The 22,930-nt window shown below is 39.7% G+C and overlaps 1 protein-coding gene across 1 annotated transcript in view; it reads left to right on the plus strand.

Annotated features, from left to right (window-relative positions):
- Nucleotides 1-22,930, plus strand: part of ACACA (acetyl-CoA carboxylase alpha) — a 212,024-nt gene that overhangs the window by 130,895 nt on the left and 58,199 nt on the right. The window contains exons 42-45 of the mRNA XM_028157549.2: nt 12,908-13,177; nt 15,849-15,946; nt 21,114-21,234; nt 21,788-21,898. Of these exons, the coding sequence (XP_028013350.1) occupies nt 12,908-13,177; nt 15,849-15,946; nt 21,114-21,234; nt 21,788-21,898 (600 nt within the window). The remainder of the gene's footprint in view (nt 1-12,907; nt 13,178-15,848; nt 15,947-21,113; nt 21,235-21,787; nt 21,899-22,930) is intronic.

The raw sequence follows: 22,930 nt of genomic DNA on the forward strand, positions 1-22,930 counted from the left end.
AATCGAATAGTAGTAAACATTTTTTTTTTCTTTTTGTCAGTTCTCACTTTCTTCTTTTATTCTTTTCCCTCCTTTGTTGCCTATTTTCTCTTTTCCTTTTCTTCAAATGATTGACTAGAATTGAGGCTGAGCGTTAGCTCACTATTTCGGAGTCTTTGAGCTCAGGAGGAGTGAGACCAATGTTCTTTTGTGAGCTGTTAGTGAGTAATGCCTGGGATGGCTGGTGAAGTCAGTCAGTGGCCATAGCTAGATTATGGGGCACTGCATGACAGGAATGAGGTTGGGGTATTAGTACCAAATTCTGTTACCAATAGCTTGAACATACAATGGAGCATGTCCACTGAGAGACTGACCAATCTAAAGATGAAGTTTCAGCAGTCAGAACTCTGAGGGACAGCTCTGCCTAAGAGAAGACGCGCTGTCAATAGGATGTATTTCCTCATGCCAAGCCCAGTGTTATCAGGGCAAGTTGACTTTCAGCTATTGCAGTTTAATTTTCTTTGGCCAAAGAGACAAGTTTGTCATGAGCCTGGCACCCTACATTTTACCCAAGAATGATGTGAGGGGAAAGAAAAGAGCTCATGCTGATGAGATTTGGAGCAAATCTGTCCTGTCCCACAGAGAATGGGCATCTGAACAGAGACTTGAGAAATTGTTTTATTAAAAAAGGAATAAAAAATTGACCTTTTAATGTCCTGAGAGCCAAGGCTCAATGTAAATGCATTGATACTACATTGACATTAAATCATTATAATGTGGTGTTCTCTAAAGGTGATGGTTCTACCCGGCAATCATTGTGGGTGATATTGCATTACCTTGAAAGATTGGAGTTTCGGGGTTTAAAAGCTACCACATGGATACAGGAATAAAAGTAAAACAAGAGATTCCTGCAGAGTTTCCCCGGGAACTGAGATGCATTTCCCCATAATCAGAGGCAGAAAACCTACACTTATCAGACCATTGGCTATATGTGTGGCCAGTCTTCCTTATTTTTTCTTTCCAGGACAGTAAATGGGTAAAATGGTGATGGGTCCAGGAGTTGGAACAATTCAGTTCCATTTAGTTTTAGGTAACTTGTTTGCCATTTGAGGAGGAATATTGGCTGTTTCAGCAAAGATGTGACCTGCATTTTGAACACTGTGCCCATGTTAATAAAAGCAGGAGAAACAGCGCTTTTCTGACGTGGTATTAGCTACGTTCTCCTTTCTGTTTTCCAAGCTGTCCCTCCGCCATCAAAAAAGGTGTAACTGAAGGAATGCCACGATGCATGATGAAAGTTGTAGGAGAATACATTTTTCTCATTGTCAGATTTGAATGGCATTGCGTTTAGTATGAATTTAGAGTAGGAATAAAGAGATGCAGACCAAATCTGCATTACTTGCAGATAGCTCCAAAGATGAGTTGTCCAGAATTTTTTTAATAGTTTAAAGATGAAAATTAAGGAAAATATGATTGCAGCATATACTAAACTGATTCCACTTCTAGCTGAGTTCATGATGCTACATTGATGGGCACTGTATATAAATACGCAGCTCGATGAATGTGTGCTGTTGAGCCTGAGTAAAGAAGCAATGCAGCCAAACAACAGTTCTGCTCTTCCCACATCTCACTTTTGGAGGAATTGTTTTCATTTTCCTGTTTGTTTGTGAACCTGTTTTGATCATTTGTTGGAAGTTGTAATTGCAGGTGGGAACATTTTAAGTAAAGTTCACAATTCAGTGCAGCTGCTTTTTGCACAGAATCCTGTTATTAAAAGGCTCAGGCTAAGATCAAGCCAAGGCTGTAACGGACTTGACAGAGAACAACTTAACTTTGCCTGGTAGACAAAGAAAACTAGCCTTCTTGAGACTATGTTATTTATTCTGAAATGTTATTAGCATTCTTTTATTCTATTTCCTTTAACAGCTCTGTGAACTAGATCACAAATTTCTAAATCAGGCAATGAGGAAAGATACGAGAGAGATGCACCTTTCATAGTAATTTTAGTGAGGATAGGAATTACGATCCTGTTCACATTATTTCAGAACTTGGCCTTTTAAACAATATGAACCCATTCATTCCCTCTCATCACTCCTGTCATAATGAAAAACTGAGATGAGAAGATGATGTTGTGTTTAGAAACAATTAGGTATAAGATGTGTACTCCAAAAAGGATTGATCTTTAGATACTGGAATCTTTGCATAGTATTACATTTTTCCATAACATTTTTTTGGGAGATAGGTATATTCCAAATTGAGTGCAATTTTATGGTCACTTGTGCACACACTACCACACTTAAATCATTATAGGGGCTCCAAGGCTTCATTTTTTCCGATGGGCACTAGGTGTCAGGGTTTTTCCTTCTCTGTAGCTTAGCATTCAGACCAGCCTCTTGATTTGCCTTGTTTGGTGAGGCAAATCCAGCAGTGTCCTCCCCCCCCCCCCCTCTTTTTTTTTCAGTTGGATTGGTAGGCTTTGCCTCGTGTTCCTACAACATGCAATTGCATTTTTAACTCTTTGGGGTGGAAGTCTGTTGAATCTTACATCATGGCTGTACACATTTTGATAGGAAATAATTTTTAGAAAGAGGATGATCGAGGGGGAAAAAAAGTATTGTAAATTAAAGACTAGCTGCCATCATAACTGGTATCTTGGTTTTAGTTCCGTTTTATATTCTTGGAGGTGAACTGTTGGGGATCAGGAATTCTAGAACTGCTCAGCCTTGCCCATATGTAATTGACCGTGTGCTGATGTCCAGTCTCTTTAATATTTTATTATAAAATATTTCAAACATACAAAAGAATATGGAGAGTGTTATGACAAATACCTCTACATTTTCTGACCAGCTTAAACAAATCTTACCATTTTGATACTGTTCCTTACGTGTTGCTATAATCCTTTGGAATCTCTAGTTTGAGTATAAAATAAATTAGGAGTTGGGTAGGGGAAGGACGTTTTGTAAGCTTATATAAACCTAAAATATTGGAAGAAATAGTAGATTCATCTTATCAGTTCTAGGCTGGACTTCCTAACACAGAGGACCTCTTATTTTAGAAAAACTACCATTACCCTCTGTCTTAATTCACTTGGTTGACATTTTCCATACTCTCAAAGGAATTGCTTGGGTTATCCTGGATTCAGATTCTAGTGGAACCCATTATGTTTAGAAAATCTGGCTGCAGAGAATATGTATATGTGTGTGGGCTTGAATAAGGAAAGTGTGACCATTTCTCTTGCACACAGAACCCAAATATTTTTCTAGTTTAACATTAGACTTTTGTGTATTGTTTTACTCGATTTAACCTCAGAATAGCTCAGTGAATGTGAACCTCATTTGGATGAATTTTTACTGTGCTTTCATTTCATTCTTTTGAAATCAGTTTACCTTTTCATGCTGGGTGTGGAAATTGAGTCCATGTCAGTCTTTTAGATATATGTTGGGAAAGAGGCATATTTGTATTATAGTGTGCTGAAGGTGAACTCTGAAATAGACCTGATAAACGTGGTTCTGAAAAACAGGACTGTGGTCTGTGCACTGATTGTTCAAGTTATACAAAGAGACTAATGGTCCTTGCTACCAATCTATCCCTGAAGATGGGAGAATGTACCTAGAAAGATAGAAATTTCAAGTATAGTAAGAGACATATTACGGAATATGTGGTAAGATAGTTTTACTTAAAATTGTGTGCTCTCTCTTCTGTTACCCTTGTTCTAAGTGAGCACATTTGGTTATGTCTAAAATGTTTCTTTTTGTCTGAAATGATCCTCAGAACCAAAGTTGAGTCCCTTATTAGAGAAACATTAAGGCTGATTTTGAAACATTGCTCTTCCTGCCATGGAATTACTTTTAATGAATTTCTAACACTGTTCTTTGGGGATGCATATACTTTCCTTAGAATTCCTTCCGAATGACTGTTATTGCTGTTGGAGATTGCTCATCAGGTTGATTAGTTGAGTTTGACTCATTTCATTAGTAGCAAACCAAGGCCCAATGAACTTGACTGGCTTTGAAAAATCCTAATGTATCCATTAGTGACTAATGCAGCATGCGTGGAGGGCTCCCCAGTTCCTTTCAAAAGTACGTCCTCAAGATAGCCTTTAAACAAGAGAATGTACTTGCCAGCATTTTCATACATCTCAAATTTTAAGATTTTTACGGAAAAAGGATGTGATACAGTGCCCTATGTCAAGAAACTTGACCCAATTCCAATCAGAGGCAATAATGAACATCAGGATAGCAACAGATGACACCAGAGGATGAGGTGTAGCGTGGAACATCAGAGTTCAACATTCGTTTACGTGACTAATGGGCAAGGCTTCTGGAACTGTCGTAGGCCAAGTTGGTTAATTGCCATATCAACCAGTTACTCCTATGCCCCATTTCTCAAATACCACTGGCTTGTATGTGCTCCATTGCATGCTTTTGTAAAAATTGGTTTATTTATTAAAGCATTGTGTGCATGTGTATAAAATTAATGTGGTTTCAAGTATATAAACATTACAGAAAGAAATAATTCCCCTGTTCAAAATTATTGTTTCTAATATTTGGTAACATTTTTTAAGTTATCTCTGGGATAAAAAATTTTTGCTCTAAAAATGATATTTTTTCTTATCCTTTTATTGGTTTTTAGAAGGGTTGAGTAAGTTTGTTCAGCCATTTTTGAATTATCCAAACATGTAAGAAGGTTTTTTTCAGCTGTTTCTTTTATGTGATCATACAAACTAGGCAATGGAACATGCTCTCCAGCAGGTAATACAATATAGAAAGGCATTGACATTTTTTCACCATGGTTTTTCTCAGCACAAATTAAGTCAAATATTACATTGCCATATGGTTTAAAAATACACATTTTTAACACCTGCACAGTATTTTCTAATATTTCATTAAGTATGTTTTTTCCATGAGATTCTTACATGGGTTAAAATTATAATTATTTTTTATAGTATCTAATTAAAGTGAAGATTTAATATTCCATACAGATTACAAAAGTGGGGAAAGGTAACATTTTATTATGTGTCTATAAAGGAACTCAAGTTTAGATTCCTTCTCTCTGGGGTCTTAGTTTTTTCTCCTTTATGATACAAATGATGCTTAGGTCCAATTCAACTCTAACATTCTAGGAATCTATTTCTTTTTTAATTTTTTAAATTGACTTTATTGGGTGACATTTGTTAATAAAATTATATAGGTTTCAGGGGTACAATTCTAGAATACATCACCTGCATATTGTATTTGTGTTCACCACCCCAAGTCAAGTCTCCTTCCATCACTATTTATCCCCCCTTACCCTCTCCTACCTCCCCCAGCTCTCTTTCCCTCTGGTAATTGTCATGCCATTCTAGGAGTCTTTGTATGCTGCTCCAGGGCCTTGCAGGATAGTTATCTTTCTGGCAGTAGCAGTAGTAGAACAATAGCTGCTGGAGGCTTTGCCAGAAAAACTCAACTTTTAGACTTTTAGCATGGAAAGTAAAGCTGCAACATCTCAGCCACAGTCTAACCTTTATTACAGCTGAACCTAAAATGAGGCGATAGACACAAGAAAGACAATTGTGGCAAAGATATGCTATTTCCTTTCTGCTTCCCACAGCATAGCTAAAGTTGATGGATGCTTCTTATATCCTTAAAAACAAAATCCTATCTTGTTTTGTCCCTTAGCTTTCTCTTCAGATTTCTTTATTGAGCTTAATATTGTTTTATTTTGTAGTAACAGCAGCTTTGGAAAGTGTGTGAGTGTGTATATGTGTATGTGTGTGTATGTGTGCATTTGCACATTCTGTTCACACAGATAGTACAATTAATGTTGATATCAATTTTGGTGTTAACTTTGGGTCATAATTAGTGTTGACACTTTGTGTCAAACTAATGGCATTTATGGGCACCATCAGAATAAAGGTTAATATTATCATGTTTTTAGTATCTGTTATAGTAACATTAAACCAAAGTCCTCCCCGGAGAAAAAAATACATATATGGATAGATAGATAATGTCTTTCTATATCGCTGGTGTTACTCAGTAAGAAAATGACATCTCAGCGCAGAATCCTAATCACTGTTCGGAGCATCAGAAATAATGATCACCTCTGATCGGAGCTTGTGAATAATTCATTCGGTTTGATTTTCACGTCCTGTCCAGTGATACTTTTCAAACCAAATGTGTTTCTACAGGAAAATAATGGTCCCACTTCTTATGGAAATACTGTGGCACAAATCATTTTGCCCACATAAAAACAGTTAAATAAGACTGTTGTCTTCTGCTTTCTCCTCCCCGTTCCCTCCTCCCTCACTTGGCACGTGTTTATTCCAGAATCAGACGGTGGCCAAAGAAATATTTTCTTCCTTAGAAATTGTAGAAGGAAAACAAATATTTATTTCTGTTTTTCCTTATCTTATTCACAGTAACCCTTTTGGTCTGTATCCCTTTTTTGCTTTAAGCTAATTAGTTTGATAACCCTAACCTTAAGAAACTTGCTAATTGCTAAGAACATTCTATTATCAAAAATCATCTGAAATAAAGTATTTTCCAATGATTTATAGCTATATTAATGAAAACATAATTGGCAGTAGTGGCTAGAACCACTTGGTTAGTCAGTGCCTCAGCAAGGCAGCAGTTGGGGAAAGAAGTTGCTGACACCGCCAGGACCAAGAGCCTGAGTCTGAAGCTCATTCTGCACTATGCACTCACTCTCCTTATAGCCCCCTGTGGCTACATGTTGCCCTTTTGTTGCTTCCTTAGCCCTTAGTCCTAAAGTGGCCTTTTTCACTAGGTTTCACCTGCATAAAAATGTGCGAGGTAGAGAGAAGCCACAAGGGGATTCAGTGATGATGATGATTATTTTTCAGTTAATATACAAGGCAACTTGGGCTTAGGTAAAATCAGTGAGTGTCGTATTCCTAATCACATTGTCGCACTTTGTGTATGCTTTTATAGTGATTGCACAATTTCCAGTATCAGATCTCCATTATGTATATACTAGGGGCCCAGTGCACGAATTTGTGTACCTTGAAAGGAACTGTGTCACGAGGCTGCGGTGGGTATAGGGGTGGGTCTCGGCCCATCCTCCGCACCCCGGCCCAGCCCCTCTCACCGTGGCCCCCAGTCCTCTGTCTGCTGGCAGCTCCACTCCCACTGCTCCCACATGCTGACGGCGCAGGCCCTGCTTGCACCTGCTGATGGCACAGAGCGATTGGGGCCAGCACCAGCAGCAGGTGCAAGCGGGGCTGTCGCGGGCAGTGAGTGCCAGCAGCAGTTGTGGCCCCGATCGCCCCTCTGGAGCAGGGGAGGTGGAGAAGCCCTGAGGGGCAATCAGGGCTTGCAGCCGCAGCTTGCACCCACTGACGGCGCCGAGCAAACGAGGCCAGCAGCGGGTGTAAGTGGGGCCAGCGCCAGCAGCAGGTGCAAGCGCCGGGCGGGACCGTGGCATGCGGGAGCAAAGAATTTTCAGTAACCACCAGAGGCTCATCCCGATGACAGCGACTGGCACCCTGCCTTGGTCTGGCACTCCCACTCACCTGCTCTACCACCCCGCCGTGGCAGACGCCCGCCATGTTCCAAGCTCTGCTGCCTGCTGCCGAAGCCCACCATGTTCCACGCACACCCCCTGGTGGTCAGCACATGTCATAGCGACCAGTTGTTCGCTTGTTCCACCGGTTGCTCTATTTGCATATTAACCTTTTATTATATAGGATAATATAGATAGACCCCTCTATATAAAGTAATTTGACTAAGAAACTTAGTGTCCTAATTAAATGGGATGGAGTGGGAGGAATATGACTGTCTTTTGAAGTAATGACCCCATCCGCTGAGACAAAGCTATTCTTAGATGGAATATTTTGAACCATTTCTCCTGAATATTGTGACCCTTTTTTCTCTCTCTCTCTCTCTCTACATCTAACAAGGGCAGGAAGAAGTGTTTTTCAGCCTAGTTTTCATCATCAGACAGGAAGTATTTTGCATTCAGAAACCATTTGCTGTATCAAATTCCATTTTGTCCAGTGATTAGTTAGTTGAGTTTGGTAGAGAATAATTTAAAAACACAAATTTGGAAGCGGCTGTGGTGCTTCTGCACTTGAGGAGAGCAGTTGCTGCTTTCAGATCGAAGCCCTCTTTCAGTGACTGCGCATCGCAACGTGGATCATTGTGTTCCCTGTCTGTGCAGCTGTTACAGGCCTGCAGCTGTGGGCACCATGTGTTCCTCTCTGGTCTGCTGGAAGAAATAGGGGAGTGGGTGGATTGATACCTTGCCTGCCTGTCAGTGCAAACGTCCCTTTATGTACATATGTTTGTAAAGCTCTTTAGCCCCCTTCAAGATGAAAGGCTCTGTATAAATAGAAGCTTTCGATTTTAGTGCATGTTTGTAATACATGTGGTACAGTCCTAAATATGTATTTAGCTGATAGGCACTGTTCTTGTCTGGTGTACAAATATTGACTTTAAAGCATAAATATGTATTTAACCATCAGACCAGAAAAACACTGAAGCAGTTACTTCTCAGGTAGAGATATTAATATTGTATAAACCTATATATACATATGTTTGCATTCTACCACATCACTGTAGAACATTTCCTTTTTTAAAAAGTGAAATGATATTTTCAGCAAATGAAGACAGTTCCTGATATTCTTCTCCCTTTGAGGTGAGTCTTGGTTTTTAATTTTCATATGTTTATATCTCTCTGTCATTATAAAATATGATCTGTGTTGTAGTATGGCTAAAATTTAGAGTCATCTCTTATAAAATATGAAACTCCATTAGTTTGGTGAGATTTTTTTTCTGCTTAAAATTTTTTTAAATGATGGAAATGTTTAAACATACACTAGAGTAGAGATAATGATATAAATTCCCATGTACCTGTCACCCAGTGAAGAGGTACTTGGTATCCTTTTTCAATTACATTTTTGTTTTATTAAATGTTTATCACTGCAATGCAAACATATTAAAGAAACTTTGGATAATGGGAAAAAACACACACACACAATCCCATCATCCTAAAATAACTATCTTCTCATTTTGCTATGTCCTTTATTTCTGTTTTTCCCTCACAAAAAGTTAGTGTTGTAGCATTTACTATGTACCAGGTACTGTTCTAAGGTTTACCATGTATTTAATCCTCACAGATTTATAGAGTAGGTTATTATTCCCCCATTTTACTGATAAGGAAACTGAGATGCATAGAAGTTAGTAACTTACATAAGGTTATGTGGAAAGAAAACTAAACCTCTATTCTGGCAGAGTCGGATTCTGTTAGATTTATGGTCAGCAAATCTGGCTTCTGAGTCTGTGCCCTTTACCATCACACTATTTTGTTATTGTAGTATACATACAATTTTGTTACACTGCTTCCTCACATTTAGTATTACATCGAGGGTATTTTTGAATGCTATTTATAGTCTTCATAGTCATTTTATAAGGCAGTCCAAATCAATAGCAATGACCTCACTAGACAATTTACTTCCCTTCAAAAAAGTTTTCACGATGCCATTTATTATTTTAACTTTTGTCTTAAAATATTTTAATTTGTAGAAAAGTTGCAAAGATAGTACAGAGAATTCCCATATACCTTTTAGCCAGCATCTCCTAATGTTTACATCTTACATAGCCATAGTATAATTATAAAAACTAAGAAAGTAATGTTGGTTACAATACTATTCAATAAACTACAGACCTTGTTTTGGATTTCACCGGGTTTTTCCAGTAATTTCCTTTTTCTGTTCCAGGATCCAGTCCAGGAAACCATATTTTGCATTTAGGTTTCAATGACGTGTATGTGTATTATAGTTGATACTTATCTTTCCATAGTGTTTCAGCTAATTCATAACAGCTATAAGGAATAGTTAATTTTTCTGTGCCTTAGTTTTCTCATGGCAATAATAACAGCTGCTTTTGAGTTAATAATAATAATAGCTATTATTTGAGGACTTTTATAAGACAGTCTCTGTGCTAATCTAATGTGGTGTTCCTCGCAACAATCCCTCCAGAAAGATACTGTTATCCCCATTTTATAATTGGAAAAATTCAGGCTAGACCAATTTAAATGACGGGTCCAAGGTTACACAGCTAGTATAAAGCTGAGATTTGAACCAACACAGGCTGACATACCCAACTTAAACTTTTAACTTTAAACTTTTAAATGTTGATCATATTGGTCAACATTTAGTATAGTACAGCATGTCATAGATGTTCGATTAATGGTAGCTACTAGTATTCTTGATATTTAAAAAAATAAATAGTTGATTAATGTTTAGAACTGTTGTTCTGTGATCCCTAGAGATATGGACAATGTTCTAAGCCCTTGGTGATGACTATTTTCCAAGTATCATTTTAAAAATGAAATGACTATGGAATCAACAAATATTTATTACTCCCATATTATGTGTAGAGACCCTGCTAGGCACTGGAGATGATATAATGGTTCAAACTGGCAAGCTCAAAGCAGTCCTAGGCAGTATATGATTAATTATCAAATAAATTCTCTACATGAAAGTCTTAGTAGGAGATCAGAGAAGAAAAGGGTCACTTTAGGCTAGGGGAAGCTTTACTAAGGAAATGGAATCTGAATGAACCTTTTTGAATGGGTAGATTTAGATAGGTTGAGAAGAGAGAAAGGAACAAAACTTTTCATGATGCTAATTCTAATAGTTTGTACATCAAACCTATAGGTGCTGTTAATTTTGTATGTGGGGACACTGAGGCACAATGAAGTAATTTTCACAAGTCACACAGTTAATAAGTAATAAGGCCTGGGTGTGGATGCGTTTGTTTGACTTCAAAGCCAATGCTACCATTATGTAACCTATCATTTGATTAGCAATAATATCTAAATTTTAGTGTGAATTGAGCAATAGATTCTTTCTTAGATGTTTATCTCTTCCACTAAGGAGTCTCACTATGCTAAGACTGGGCTAGCACTCTCCATTTTGTAAGGGTACAGTTTTAGGGGAGAGGGGGACCATCGATGAGGAATTAACTTTGGAAAGAACATTGATAAAGAGTAGTGTGTTCTTGGTGCTGCTGGGTTGACACCTAATTAGAAGTCAATATTGCAAGCATAATGACCTGGCCAATTGCTGAACTGACTGCCCAAGTGACACAGTTAGAGTCCCCAGGTAATAACAAAAGATAAGAGTATTATTTGCCTGCCCAGTGTCACCGAGACACAATGTTTGCATTAGCATGCAAATGCTGAAGTAAATTCTTCAGGGCTTACATCTAAGTTGCTTCTGGCCTAGGTGGCTAAGGTTAATATATCACAAAATTTGGTGTAAAATGGGGTCTTTCTAACTACAGATGCATTTAGAGAAAATAGCTTTTCCTTCCTGAGTAACAGAAGAGATGTTGGGTTAGAGGGCCACGTGAGAAGGCAGCTAAAATATTTCTCCCACACAGGCGTTCTCTTAACTAGCTTCTTAAAACCATGACCAAAATTACCCTGATATTTGGAGTTTCTCTGTACTATTTTTTTAGATTATCTGTTTCTCTTTCCTTTCTGTCTTTAATGAGCAGATAAAGTAATATCTGATCTCAGAAAGTGATTGGATTTTTTTCTGTGTGTTATATCCATTTTTTGATTTGTATTTTGCCAATGGTATAATACTTTAAATAGCTTATATTCATCTGTAGGTGCTTCATATATATATTTCTTAGTGCCAAGAATCACAAATTGCTGTGTGGGAAGCTTCAACCAGCCTGATTACGGTGGATGTGCAATTGGATTGAGGAATGTGTACTCAGAGCTTATGATCACTGGCCCGGTTGAGTCTGGGTGATGCATGTGGCTTTCCAGGGATGCTGCTATTTACATCTGTTAATGGTCCTTCTTGATGGCCGGCTCCCCAATGAGGTGAAATGCAGCAGCCTGGGGATGAGGGACCATGGCTGCAGATGTGGCTGGGCTCCATTAGGCAGGACTAGGAATGCTCATCTGGTGGGCTTTGTGTTTGGGGCCGAGTATTGGGGGTGGGAAGGAAAAGAAGATAGAAATGGGAGGGGGGATGGAAAACATTCTCTATCCAGGTATAGGGAAACAGACAGGCAGACATGAAAAACTGCAGCTGTAGCTGGAATGTGAGTGAACAGAAAAGAAATGGAACTAGCGAATAAACAAGTAGTAGGATTGACTAGTTCTCATATAGAAGGAGATTAAAAGAGGAGAGGGCTGTGAGGATTTGGGAAGAGACATGTCACCCCTGCCTTTTAAGTCAATATCATTTATTTGTGTGGCTGGTCAGATGCTGCTGAACAGAGAGCAGAGATTTACATAGATCGTAGTGCAGCAAGAGATTAGTTCCTTGCATTCTTTGGTTTTCTGGTTCTGGGAGAAAGTGACAAGAGGTGCTCGCAAGAATGCGATGCAGAGCTATATTACATTCTTGCAGAAATGGAAGATACCTGAAGCAAGCCAGTGAAGAATGTTGCTGTTCCTACCAAGTGCTAGAGGACAGTAAAAGGATGCAGAATCACAAAAGTTATGCAGTCCATGAGAGGTGATCCTCTTCCTGTCCTTCCATATGTTGAAGATTTCTAGGAAAGAATCTAAAAAAAGAAAAAGAAAAGAAAAATGAACTAGTGTCTTAGTAGATAATGTAAGTTCAGGAGTTCTGGAATTAATTCCCAGTGCCATGGCATTCTTCCACAGGGATTCTGAGTACATTTTGTCTTTGGTTTCTTTTTTGTTTTGTTTTTTTTTTACCTCTTTGAGCAGGCCCAAAGATGGAATTGAGATAACTGAAATACACAGGAAACCAGCTGTTTTCAACATGATCTAAAGAAATATGCTAGAATATGTGTTCTAGTTTCTCACAGGGAGCTTGGCTCTTTAGCAATGTGTATGCATATCTACATGAAGGCTGTGTCCGATACTTTCAAGGAACCCACAAAGAAAATCAGCATGTAAGAAGCTCGTATTTATTTGTTTGTTTTTGCTTTTGCAGATTGGCATGGTGGCTTGGAAAATGACCCTTAAAAGTCCTGAGTATCCAGAAGGCCGAGATATCATTGTTATTGGCAATGACATCACATACCGAATTGGGTCCTTTGGGCCCCAGGAGGATTTGCTGTTTCTCAGAGCTTCTGAGCTTGCCAGGGCAGAGGGTATCCCACGCATCTATGTAGCAGCCAACAGTGGAGCAAGAATTGGATTGGCAGAAGAAATTCGTCATATGTTTCATGTGGCCTGGGTAGATCCTGAGGATCCTTACAAGGTACAAACTAAGGAAAAATAATACTTCAAGACACTATATGGTTATGCATATGTGTGTGTACATGTGTAGAGAGGTGGGGGAGAGGCAGAGGTTTAAATTTGAAAGCCAGTATTGATGGTGAACCATATTGGAAACAAATTGTCTCTCAATATGTTCACCTGGTTTTTTCTCCATCTCTGAAGATATATTGCTGATTTTATGGTTGAACACTATGTGAAATAGTAGGTATGTATTAGCATGTGACATGCTATACAAAAAATGTCTGTCTTTAAACTATTCCACTGTGGCTTCCAGAACTTATTGTCAGTCATCAGCAACATCCCTTATATCCTCAGCTTCTTCTCTGATTGTTCTCCAGCCTGTATTCTACTTAAAACCTGCCTGTCCTTTAAATACACTGCTTCCTTTGTAGCCCTCTTAGGAACTGAGTGATTTCTCTGTTTTTGTGTTCTCAAGCCTGGAAGGGGAACAGCATCTTCCTTGTGCCTCGTTGCTATTTCCAGACCCTTTTCCCTCCTTTCTCTGAAAACCTCTGTCTTTGAATCCAATGTCATCAGACTGTGCCATATTGCCGCTGCTGCTTATTATAGTGTTCCCCAACCTTAGTCACTCCCTCTCAACCTTTGCCTCTTTTAGTTGCTGGGACATCCTAGCCTCTCATTCCCATAATCTCACTTTCAAGCTTCCCTTTCTTTGCCACTCCTCCATCCTATCTTTGCAGCTCACTTTCTTCAGTACCCAAGTCCAGCAATCCTTTGAACCCACCAGGACCTACAACTATTAATCCTACTACCCTTCATCTGTTACTCACTTCTTCCTTACATCCTCATTTTATTTCTATCCAGCTTAAATTCTAAGGTCAATCATAGGTTACTTATTATAATCACATTATAGGTACCACCTTTCCTACACCCTCAACTTTTTGGCTTCTGTCTTCATTCTGCTTACTCTGTGCCTTTACAGCCCTGTTTAAATCCAGCTCTCTCCACCTACTCCCATACCTGAACCTACTTAGCTGAACATTGATAGAGAAAAATGCAAAGTGCTGTTGACTGGTCTTTAAATTCAAGTTTACTGACCTTTTGAATGATAGTCTTACATCTTCTTTTCTCTCCTCAAACTTTTAACACCTTCTCCAATCCTTACTCTTAGCTGATGACCTTGTTGTCCAATTTACTGAAAAAAACAAACAAACAACAACAAAAAAAAACAGAAGCAATTTGAAGACAGCTTTCACAAGCTCCCACATGTCTGCATCTGTGCCCTTACTCTCCATCGTCTCTCCTGTACTTTAGGAGAATGGTCCCTGCTCCTGTGTAAGGCCAATCTCTCCTCTTGTTCACTTGATCCTTTCTCTTCTTGCCAACTTAAAGTTGTAGATCAACACATCTCACCCTTCCTCCCCGCCACCTCTACCCCCGCTTCTTGTACTATCATTTTCCCCCTCTCTACTGGGTCTACCCCTTTAGCATACAAATGCTTACCTTGAACCCACTAGGCACACTCATGCCTCAGTACTTTTGCACTTGTGGTTCTTTCTGGTTAAAATGTTTCCCCTCCCTCCCCCAATATCCTCATGTCTCATTTCTTCAGTTCTCCAGGTCTTTGCTCAACTGACACTTTCAATGAAGCCTTCTTTGGTGATATTGTGTTTTATTTTTTGTAAAACATTATTCCCATTATCTGTGTTTTACTTATTTAGTTTGTACATGTTCTCTCTTACTAGAAGATAAGTTCCATAAGGCCAGAAATTTTTATCTGTTTTGTTCGTTTCCATTTTTCCATTTTCGTATCTTGCACATAATAGGCACTCAATAAATATATGCTGACTGGCATACTAATGATAGTGCTACAAAGTGTTCTCGTCATAAGTCATGCAAAATCAATGGCAGATTCATGTCCCTTCCATATTATATTCACTGTGTCTGCCTAAATGTAGCTTCTAATTCATTGAGTTAAATGGTGGGCATAATTTCTCAAAGTATTTAAAATGTTTTTCTCTGTTTACTTTTTTTTTTTTGGCTGAGTGACTAATTCACTTAAATTAAACACACTATCATATAACTCTACTTTGTATGTTAGTATATATTTGTATATATAAAAGTAAATCAATTATGAAATGCTAGTATAATTTTTAAAATGTAAATAGGCATTAGGAGTTGTTTATTTAAAAAAGCAAAAGGCTTGAGTTCAGTGGTTACTGATTATTAGCACTGCATAGACTGCTGATTTTAATATTGAATATCCAATATTGTGATTCTTTCAATTATCCCATACCCATTTATATTTTTATGATATTATGGATTTGAGAAAGTGAAGCATAGTAATTCACATAATTCTTTAATTTTGTGTTTATGTTTTTAATAGAGGTGTCACTAGAGATCAGAAAGTGACCCTTTAACCCTAGTGAAAATGAAATAAATGGAATACACTTGGCATTGCAGCTACAAGACATCTTGTTTCAAGGACAGACAGTCAGTGACTGGAGAAATAGGCACTTCCATCTTTCAAAGGAGAACTGTCTATGCTAGTAATCTATTAGACAGTAACTCTAAGAAGTGATGTGGCAATTTAAAGCTAGCTTTGGAACAAGCTGCATTATGCATGCTTTGCTGTGTCCTCTGGTTATGTGGTGATGGCAGATAATGAGTTAACTATTTGTGCTTCACAGGGATACAAATATTTGTATCTGACCCCTCAAGATTATAAGAGAGTCAGTGCTCTCAACTCTGTCCATTGTGAACATGTGGAGGATGAAGGAGAATCCAGGTAGGTATATATGTATCAGAATAATTTGGCCCTGGATTAGAGGAAGGAGAATATGATTATTTTTTCCTTACTATCCTAGTCATGAGCTTGAAGAGCAATGAAGATTGCTTGTTACATATTTAGAGGTTTTAGGTTTGTATTTGAGGTCTACCACTTACTAGCTGAAAAACCTTAATTATATTTATAATATTTATTCATTTTATAAAAGTCAGAACATGTAAACAATTATGAATAAAAAATAAAAATCAGCTACAATCCTACCTAGCGACACAATATTTATTAATGTTATTTTTCAATTGCAGTTTACATTCAATATTATTTTGTATTAATTTCAGGTATATGGCATAGTAGTTAAACAATCATATATCTTACAAAGTGGTTTACCGCTGATATTTTAAGTACCCACCTTGTATTGTACATAATTATTACAATATTATTATTTTTTATAAACATTTAATCACCTTTATTTATTTTTTGTTTGTTTGTTTTTGTTAATCCTCACCTGAGGATATTTTTCCATTGACTTTTCGAGAGAATGGAAGAGAGGGAAAGACAGAGAGAAACATCGATGTGAGAGAAACACATCGATTGGTTGCCTCCTGCAGGGGCCCTGACCAGGGCCCAGGCCAGGAAGAGCCTGCAACCAAGGTACATGCCCTTGACTGGAATCGAACCCGGGACCCTTTGGTTCGCAAACTGATGCTCTATCCACTGAGCCAAACCAGCCAGGGCTATTACAATATTATTGACTATGTTCCTTATGCTGTACTTTTTTTACATTCCCGTGACTGTTTTGTAACTACCAGTTTGTAGTTCTTAATCCCTACACCTTTTCACCCAGCCCTCCAACCCTTCTCTCCTCTGGCAATCATCAGTCTACTCTCTGTATCAATGAGTCTGTTTCTATTTCGTTTGTTCATTTATTTTGCCGAGAGACACAATTATTAATGTGCAGTATATTCTTGCTGTCTTTTCTATATATGTATTTTTCCCCTAATAATTGGGCTGTAATAGGAAAACTTTTGTTAATTTGTTCTTTTCACTAAAAGTTACTTTGGGAAAATTTTTGTATATTTAAAAATATTATTTGAGAATAACCTGGTTTCATAGTATTTCATTGTAATGAATATAACATAAATGAACATTCAAACTATTCCAAACTTTCACTGTTAGTCTCCCTGGGCTGAGCATTTGTTATATAAACTTTTAGGAATATCTCTATTTCCTTTGGGTTAATTTCTGAAACTGAATTACTGGTTTAAAAATATATCCATTTTAAATATTTTTTTATGATTTCATATTGCACTCCCACTGGTAGTTTATAATACTACTAGAGACCCAGTGCATGATTGAATCATGCACGTGTAGGGTCCCCTACATGCTTTCGATTTCGATCGCGGGGGAGCTGGGTGCCTGTCTGCTGGTGCACCAGGCCTTTCGGAAGCCTCCGGCGTGCCGGAGGCTTCCAAAAGGCCTGGTGCCGGAGCAGACAGGCACCCAGCTCCCACGCTTTTGATGGTCCGCGGTGGGACGTGCGTGAGCTCGCTGCCCCAGAGGCCCCTTCTGTGCCGCAGCACAGCCATTGAGCAGACACTGAGCTCGCGCCGCCACTGGCGACGCGAGCTCAGCATCCCGCTGGCCCAATAGGCTACCCCGGCCACCCCGAGTCCCGCCCCCTGCGCCTACCATTGGCCCAATTGTGGGCATAGCAGAGTGATGGTAATTTACATATTACCATTTTATTAGGTAGGATTTGTTTTTCCTCTTTAGTTTTTCTCCACCCTTGCCAATATCAATTGTTAATTAATAAAATAACATATAAACAATTTGTTATTTTAACTGGGTTTTTCTTTTTTTATTACCAATGAAGTTGGTTAAAGCAAGTTGTTTTTCTTTTCTGAGCTATAGTTTCTTCATCTCTAATTTGAAGGCCAACTAAACTAATATATGTAAAGCCCTTAGCATAGCATGAGCACATAGTAAACAGTTAAAAATCCTGGCTGTTGCTGTTATTGTCTTTAATAAGGGAGGTGGTGTTACCTATCACACTGGATTGTTGTGAGGATTAAAAATGATATATATGAATGTGTTTTGTTAATTTATTGCACTATGTAATGGTTTTTACAACACCAGAGGCCTGGTGCACGACTTCGTGCACAGGTGGGGTCCCTCTGGGAGGCCTGTAAGTATTGGGCCAAAACCTGCAGTCCAACACCACCTGCAGCTCCTACCTACTGCTCCCGCTCATCCCAGCCCCACTGTGCCTGCCGCGGGCTTGTGCCCAATCAGTCCCGATTGGGAGAGGCTCGCCCTGCCACAGCAGCGCTCGCCAGCCATGAGCCCTGCGTCTGGTACCCTCCCAAGGGGATTGGCCTGCGGGATCAGGCTGAAACCAGCTCTCCAACATCCCCCGAGGGGTCCCGGGTTGCAAGAGGGCACAGTCCAGGCTAAGGGACTCCACTGGTGCACGATCGGGCCGGGGAGGGACCGAGGGAGAGCTCCAGGGCTTGTCTGGCTCATCTAGCTCAGTCCTGTTGGCCAGACCCCAGCAGCAAGCTAACCTACCAGTCAGAGCATCTGTCCCCTGGTGGTCAGTGCACGTCATAGTGACTGGTCAACCTGTTGACTATCTGCTCTCTGGTGGTCAGTGCACATCATAGCAAGCTGTTGAGCAGTCTTAGCATATCATTAGCATATTATGCTTTGATTGGTTGTTCGGTTCTGCCGTTTGGTCTATTTGCATATTACCCTTTTATTATATAAGACTAGAAGCCTGGTGCATGAAATTTGTGCACTGGGGAGATGGGGGAGGGTGCCCTCATCCCGGCCTGTCTGTGCCCTCTCAATTCGGGACCCCTTGGGGGATGTCCGACTGCCATGGGGAGCGGGCCTAAGCCAGCAGTCGGACATCCCTCTCGCAGTCTGGGACCCCTTGCTTCTTACTGCCCACTTGCTCGCTGCTCCTTACCGCTCGGCTCACTGCTCCTTAGTGCTGCTGCGGAGGCGGGAGAGGCTGCCGCCACTGCCGCTGTGCTTGCCAGCCGTGAGCCTGGCTTCTAGCTGAGTGGCGCTCCCCTGTGGGAGCACACTGACCACCAGGGGGCAGCTCCTGCATTGAGCATCTTCCCCCTGGTGGTCAGTGCGCATCATAGCAACTGGTCGTTCTGGTTGTTTCACCATAATGGTCCCTTAAGCTTTTATTATATAGATTAAAATTTGGTACTACTTTAAAGAATGGTAGCCTCAATGATAGAAAACTCAGATCATAGAGCAGAATGTGGGAAATTTTCACTCTTTTCCATGTAATACAATGGAAGAAGAGGGCACTTAACAGATCATGAACACCTGTGAAATAATGTGCAGTCCTCAGAAGGGAAAAGATCTGCTTTGCAGGGAAGGCTGACTGGGTCCATGAGTGTTTGTGACTGTATGGCTTATGAATCTTATAAAAAGAACACATTAATCTCTCTCCGCCCTCTGCTAAATTAATGCGGCTCATTAACTCCTTAAGGACGATAAGCTTTACCTGTAATGTAACTCTAGAAGCTAGAGTCTAGATACAGAGCCAAAGGAAGAATTGGAAAATTTTGGGGAGAAGCTAAAAATAGAAAGGCAAGGGAAACTGGGAAGCAGAGATGCAAAGTCACAAACCAATAGCAAGGACAAAGAAAATGAATTGATGGAGGGCTCGAAGTAAAGAAGGGAGCAGAGAAATATGGGGGCAAAAAAAAAGTAGTTTAAGAGCCACTATGGGATACTTATTTATTATTTCAATTTATAAAACTATGCCCAGTGCCAAGCCTTCTGGGTACACATGGAACAATAAATAATATATGCCCATCTCTACTTCTAACTTTGTATTTTTTCTTTCTTTTATTAGTTGCATTCCCCATCTCCCATTTCCCATTATCAGTTATCACTCCTAATCCCCTGCCAAGAAGACAGATGAGTGGCTCCCACTGGATCCACAGGATGCTTTCTGGACAAGTTGGCCAGCATTTCACTTCTACACACATTCCACCTGCCTCTCCAGAGGCCTGTAGCCAGGAACCCTCGTGCATACACTTGATATTTACAGAGAAGTAGGGATAAGAGTGCATTGTCTTGACTTTCCCCTTCATCCCTGTCTTAGAAAGAGAGAGAATTTTTGACTATAGAATGAGGGCTTATCATTCTCACTACACCTCTGGATTTTTTTGTTCCTATGTAACATCAGAAATTGATGATTTAATGGCTATTGCTTATTGTAGAAATGTGCATTGATTCTGCCTCTAAGAAATTTGTTCTAAAATCTGAGAGCCATCTATGTGGCAAACCCTCCCCTTGTTGCTTTAATTTAACTCGTGTCAACTCTTAGAGGTAGACACTGTTATCCCATTCCCCATTTTATAGAAGTTACTGTTATCCCCAAAGTCACATTGATGTGTGTGTCAGAGCAGGGATTTAAATATATCTACTTAGTTCTAGACGTTGCTCTTTCTTTTATACCATACTAGAGGCCTGGTGCATGAAATTCATGCATGGGTGTAGTCCCTAGGCCTGGCCGGCAATCGAAGCGTGAGCGTCTAGTGTGGAAGGGCAGGTCCCAGCTGACCTCTGGGCCCTGGGACCTCCAGGTCCCCGTGCGCCCCCCTCTACCTGAGTCATCGACCCCTGCCCGGCTCCCTCAATGATTGGGAGCCGAGTGGTGGCCCCATCCCCCACCGCTGCTGCTGATCACCATCTGCGGGGCGATTGGGTCTCGCTTGTACCCACCTTGGCCTGGCGCCGTCTGCTCACCTTTTCCACCATCCTGCATGGTCCTGCTCTCATTGGGGCCCACTGGGGCTGGCAGCGCCTCCACTGCCGCCTGCTGCCAGTGCCGCATCACTGATTCCTGCCATATTCCATGCTACCCTCTGGTGGTCAGAGCATGTCATAGCGAGCGGTCAAACTCCTGATAGAAGGGACAGTTTGCATATTAGGCTTTTGTTATATAGGATTGCCTCTAGACAAAAGAGGAACCAAGCTACGAAGGAAAGATACATGAGTAAAGATTATAGGTTATATATAAGCTTCCAGAATGCTTTCTGTATGCTTTTAGTAGCCTTTTAATGGTGATTATTCTTTTAAAAGATTGTTGCTGTTGTGTTAAACTGTCCTAATTTGGCATGTCTATATCCAATAGGTACAAGATAACTGATATTATTGGGAAGGAAGAGGGCCTTGGAGCAGAGAACCTTCGAGGTTCTGGAATGATTGCTGGAGAAGCCTCATTGGCCTATGATGAGATCATCACCATTAGCCTGGTAAATCTTGCCTGAATGTGAAATTTTTGAAGAGCTGACTCTGTAGCTGGGATTCTTTTTGCCCCATCCCTGCTATTCAATCCAAAACAAGAGCATTTCTTAAAGTTTTTATATCTACAATTTGATTTTAATTGTAGATAATCATGGAAAGATAGGATAGTGTAAATAATTGAATTTCCCAGATAAACCTGATAATCTACTTTTAGCCTTTAGTTTAATTTATTTCTCTGAATATTCTATCAGAGTTTTAACAGCTTAAATTTCTTCTCCTCTTACTACTTTATTTGTTCATACCTCTAATATCGATGCCAAGCAACTGTGAAATGGGCAAAAATATGAGACATAAAGGAGCTAATACTTGAATCATTGTATGAGTTCTGTATCTTCTTTTCCTTGACCAGGAAATTTCTATTTTTAGTATTGTTATTAAACTTTATAAAAGCAGTATTTTTTTTTAATTTCTGTTAATGTGAGTTTTACATATCTGTTCCTTAGTTTCTACCACTTAGGAGGGGATATAAATATGTGACTTGAATAATTTTTTTTTTTTAAGGTTACATGCCGAGCCATTGGAATTGGGGCTTACCTTGTCCGGCTGGGACAGAGAACCATCCAGGTTGAAAATTCTTACTTAATTCTGACAGGAGCCGGTGCCCTCAACAAAGTAAGTTTCTAGGGGTTGGAAGAAGTATGTGAAGCTGTCTGAAGGTTACTGCGAATTCTTGATTCAGGATCCTGATTGGGAGGATGCCATGCAAGCCATGCCTTCCTCAGTTTATCTCTTCACCTTTCCTTCCATCTTCCCTAACCGTTGCCTTGCTTGCCTGTTCATTCATTCATTCAACAAATATTTTGAGTATCTACTATGTGCTGAGCACTGTTTCAAGCCCTGTGGATATGTTAATGAACAAACCGTATGAAACTCCTGCTCCAAAGAGTTTACATTCTAGTGTTTTTCTAGAAAGAGAATTAATTGAATGTTTCAATTCTGCCCTCCCTCCCTTTTTCTCATCTATGAGTAAGGGAAATGATCTCTATTTCCAGACATAGAGCTGTTCTCTGAAACATCCTCTGAATGTGTTGAGGATATCAAGTTTTAATGTGTCGAGAAATCTGTGAATGTACCTCTCAAAAAGGGCATGCAACGTGGTTCCTTGTGCACAGACAAAGTACTTGGTAAATAGAGAATGGAAAGATCGGTGGATGGATGGACAGATTGCTGGGAAAGAGTATAACATAGAGGCTTATCTTCCCTTCAAAAGAAATGCTTGTGCCTTTTCAGTCCAAGCTCATTGGGGCTTTTCCCAAGGGAGGGATATTAAAAGGTGTGGTGAGGTCACTTTATGTAAGAGTGAGAACTGCCTAAGAATACCTGAATGTACAAAGGACAATGTAGTTCTGACTTCTTTGCAGGCATAGGAAAATTATCTTCTCTCCAGAGCCTAGGAATATGTAATAGTCTGGGACAGGCTGGCTGACCTTATACAACTCATATAACCTCTCAGCTCCTCAGCTTTCTTTATCTATCAAACGGGTATAATTACTTTTAAATAATACTGTGGAGATGAAATGAGAAAACATAAGTAAAAGTACCTAGTACTTGGCATAAAGTGCTGGCCCTCATTACAATTTCAGTTCCCTTTTCCTCTCTCTTACATAGTCTGGTGATTGAGCTTGTGGAGTTACACACATGCTA

Source organism: Eptesicus fuscus, chromosome 20, assembly GCF_027574615.1.
Source record: "Eptesicus fuscus isolate TK198812 chromosome 20, DD_ASM_mEF_20220401, whole genome shotgun sequence".
NCBI classification, from domain to species: Eukaryota; Metazoa; Chordata; class Mammalia; order Chiroptera; family Vespertilionidae; genus Eptesicus; species Eptesicus fuscus.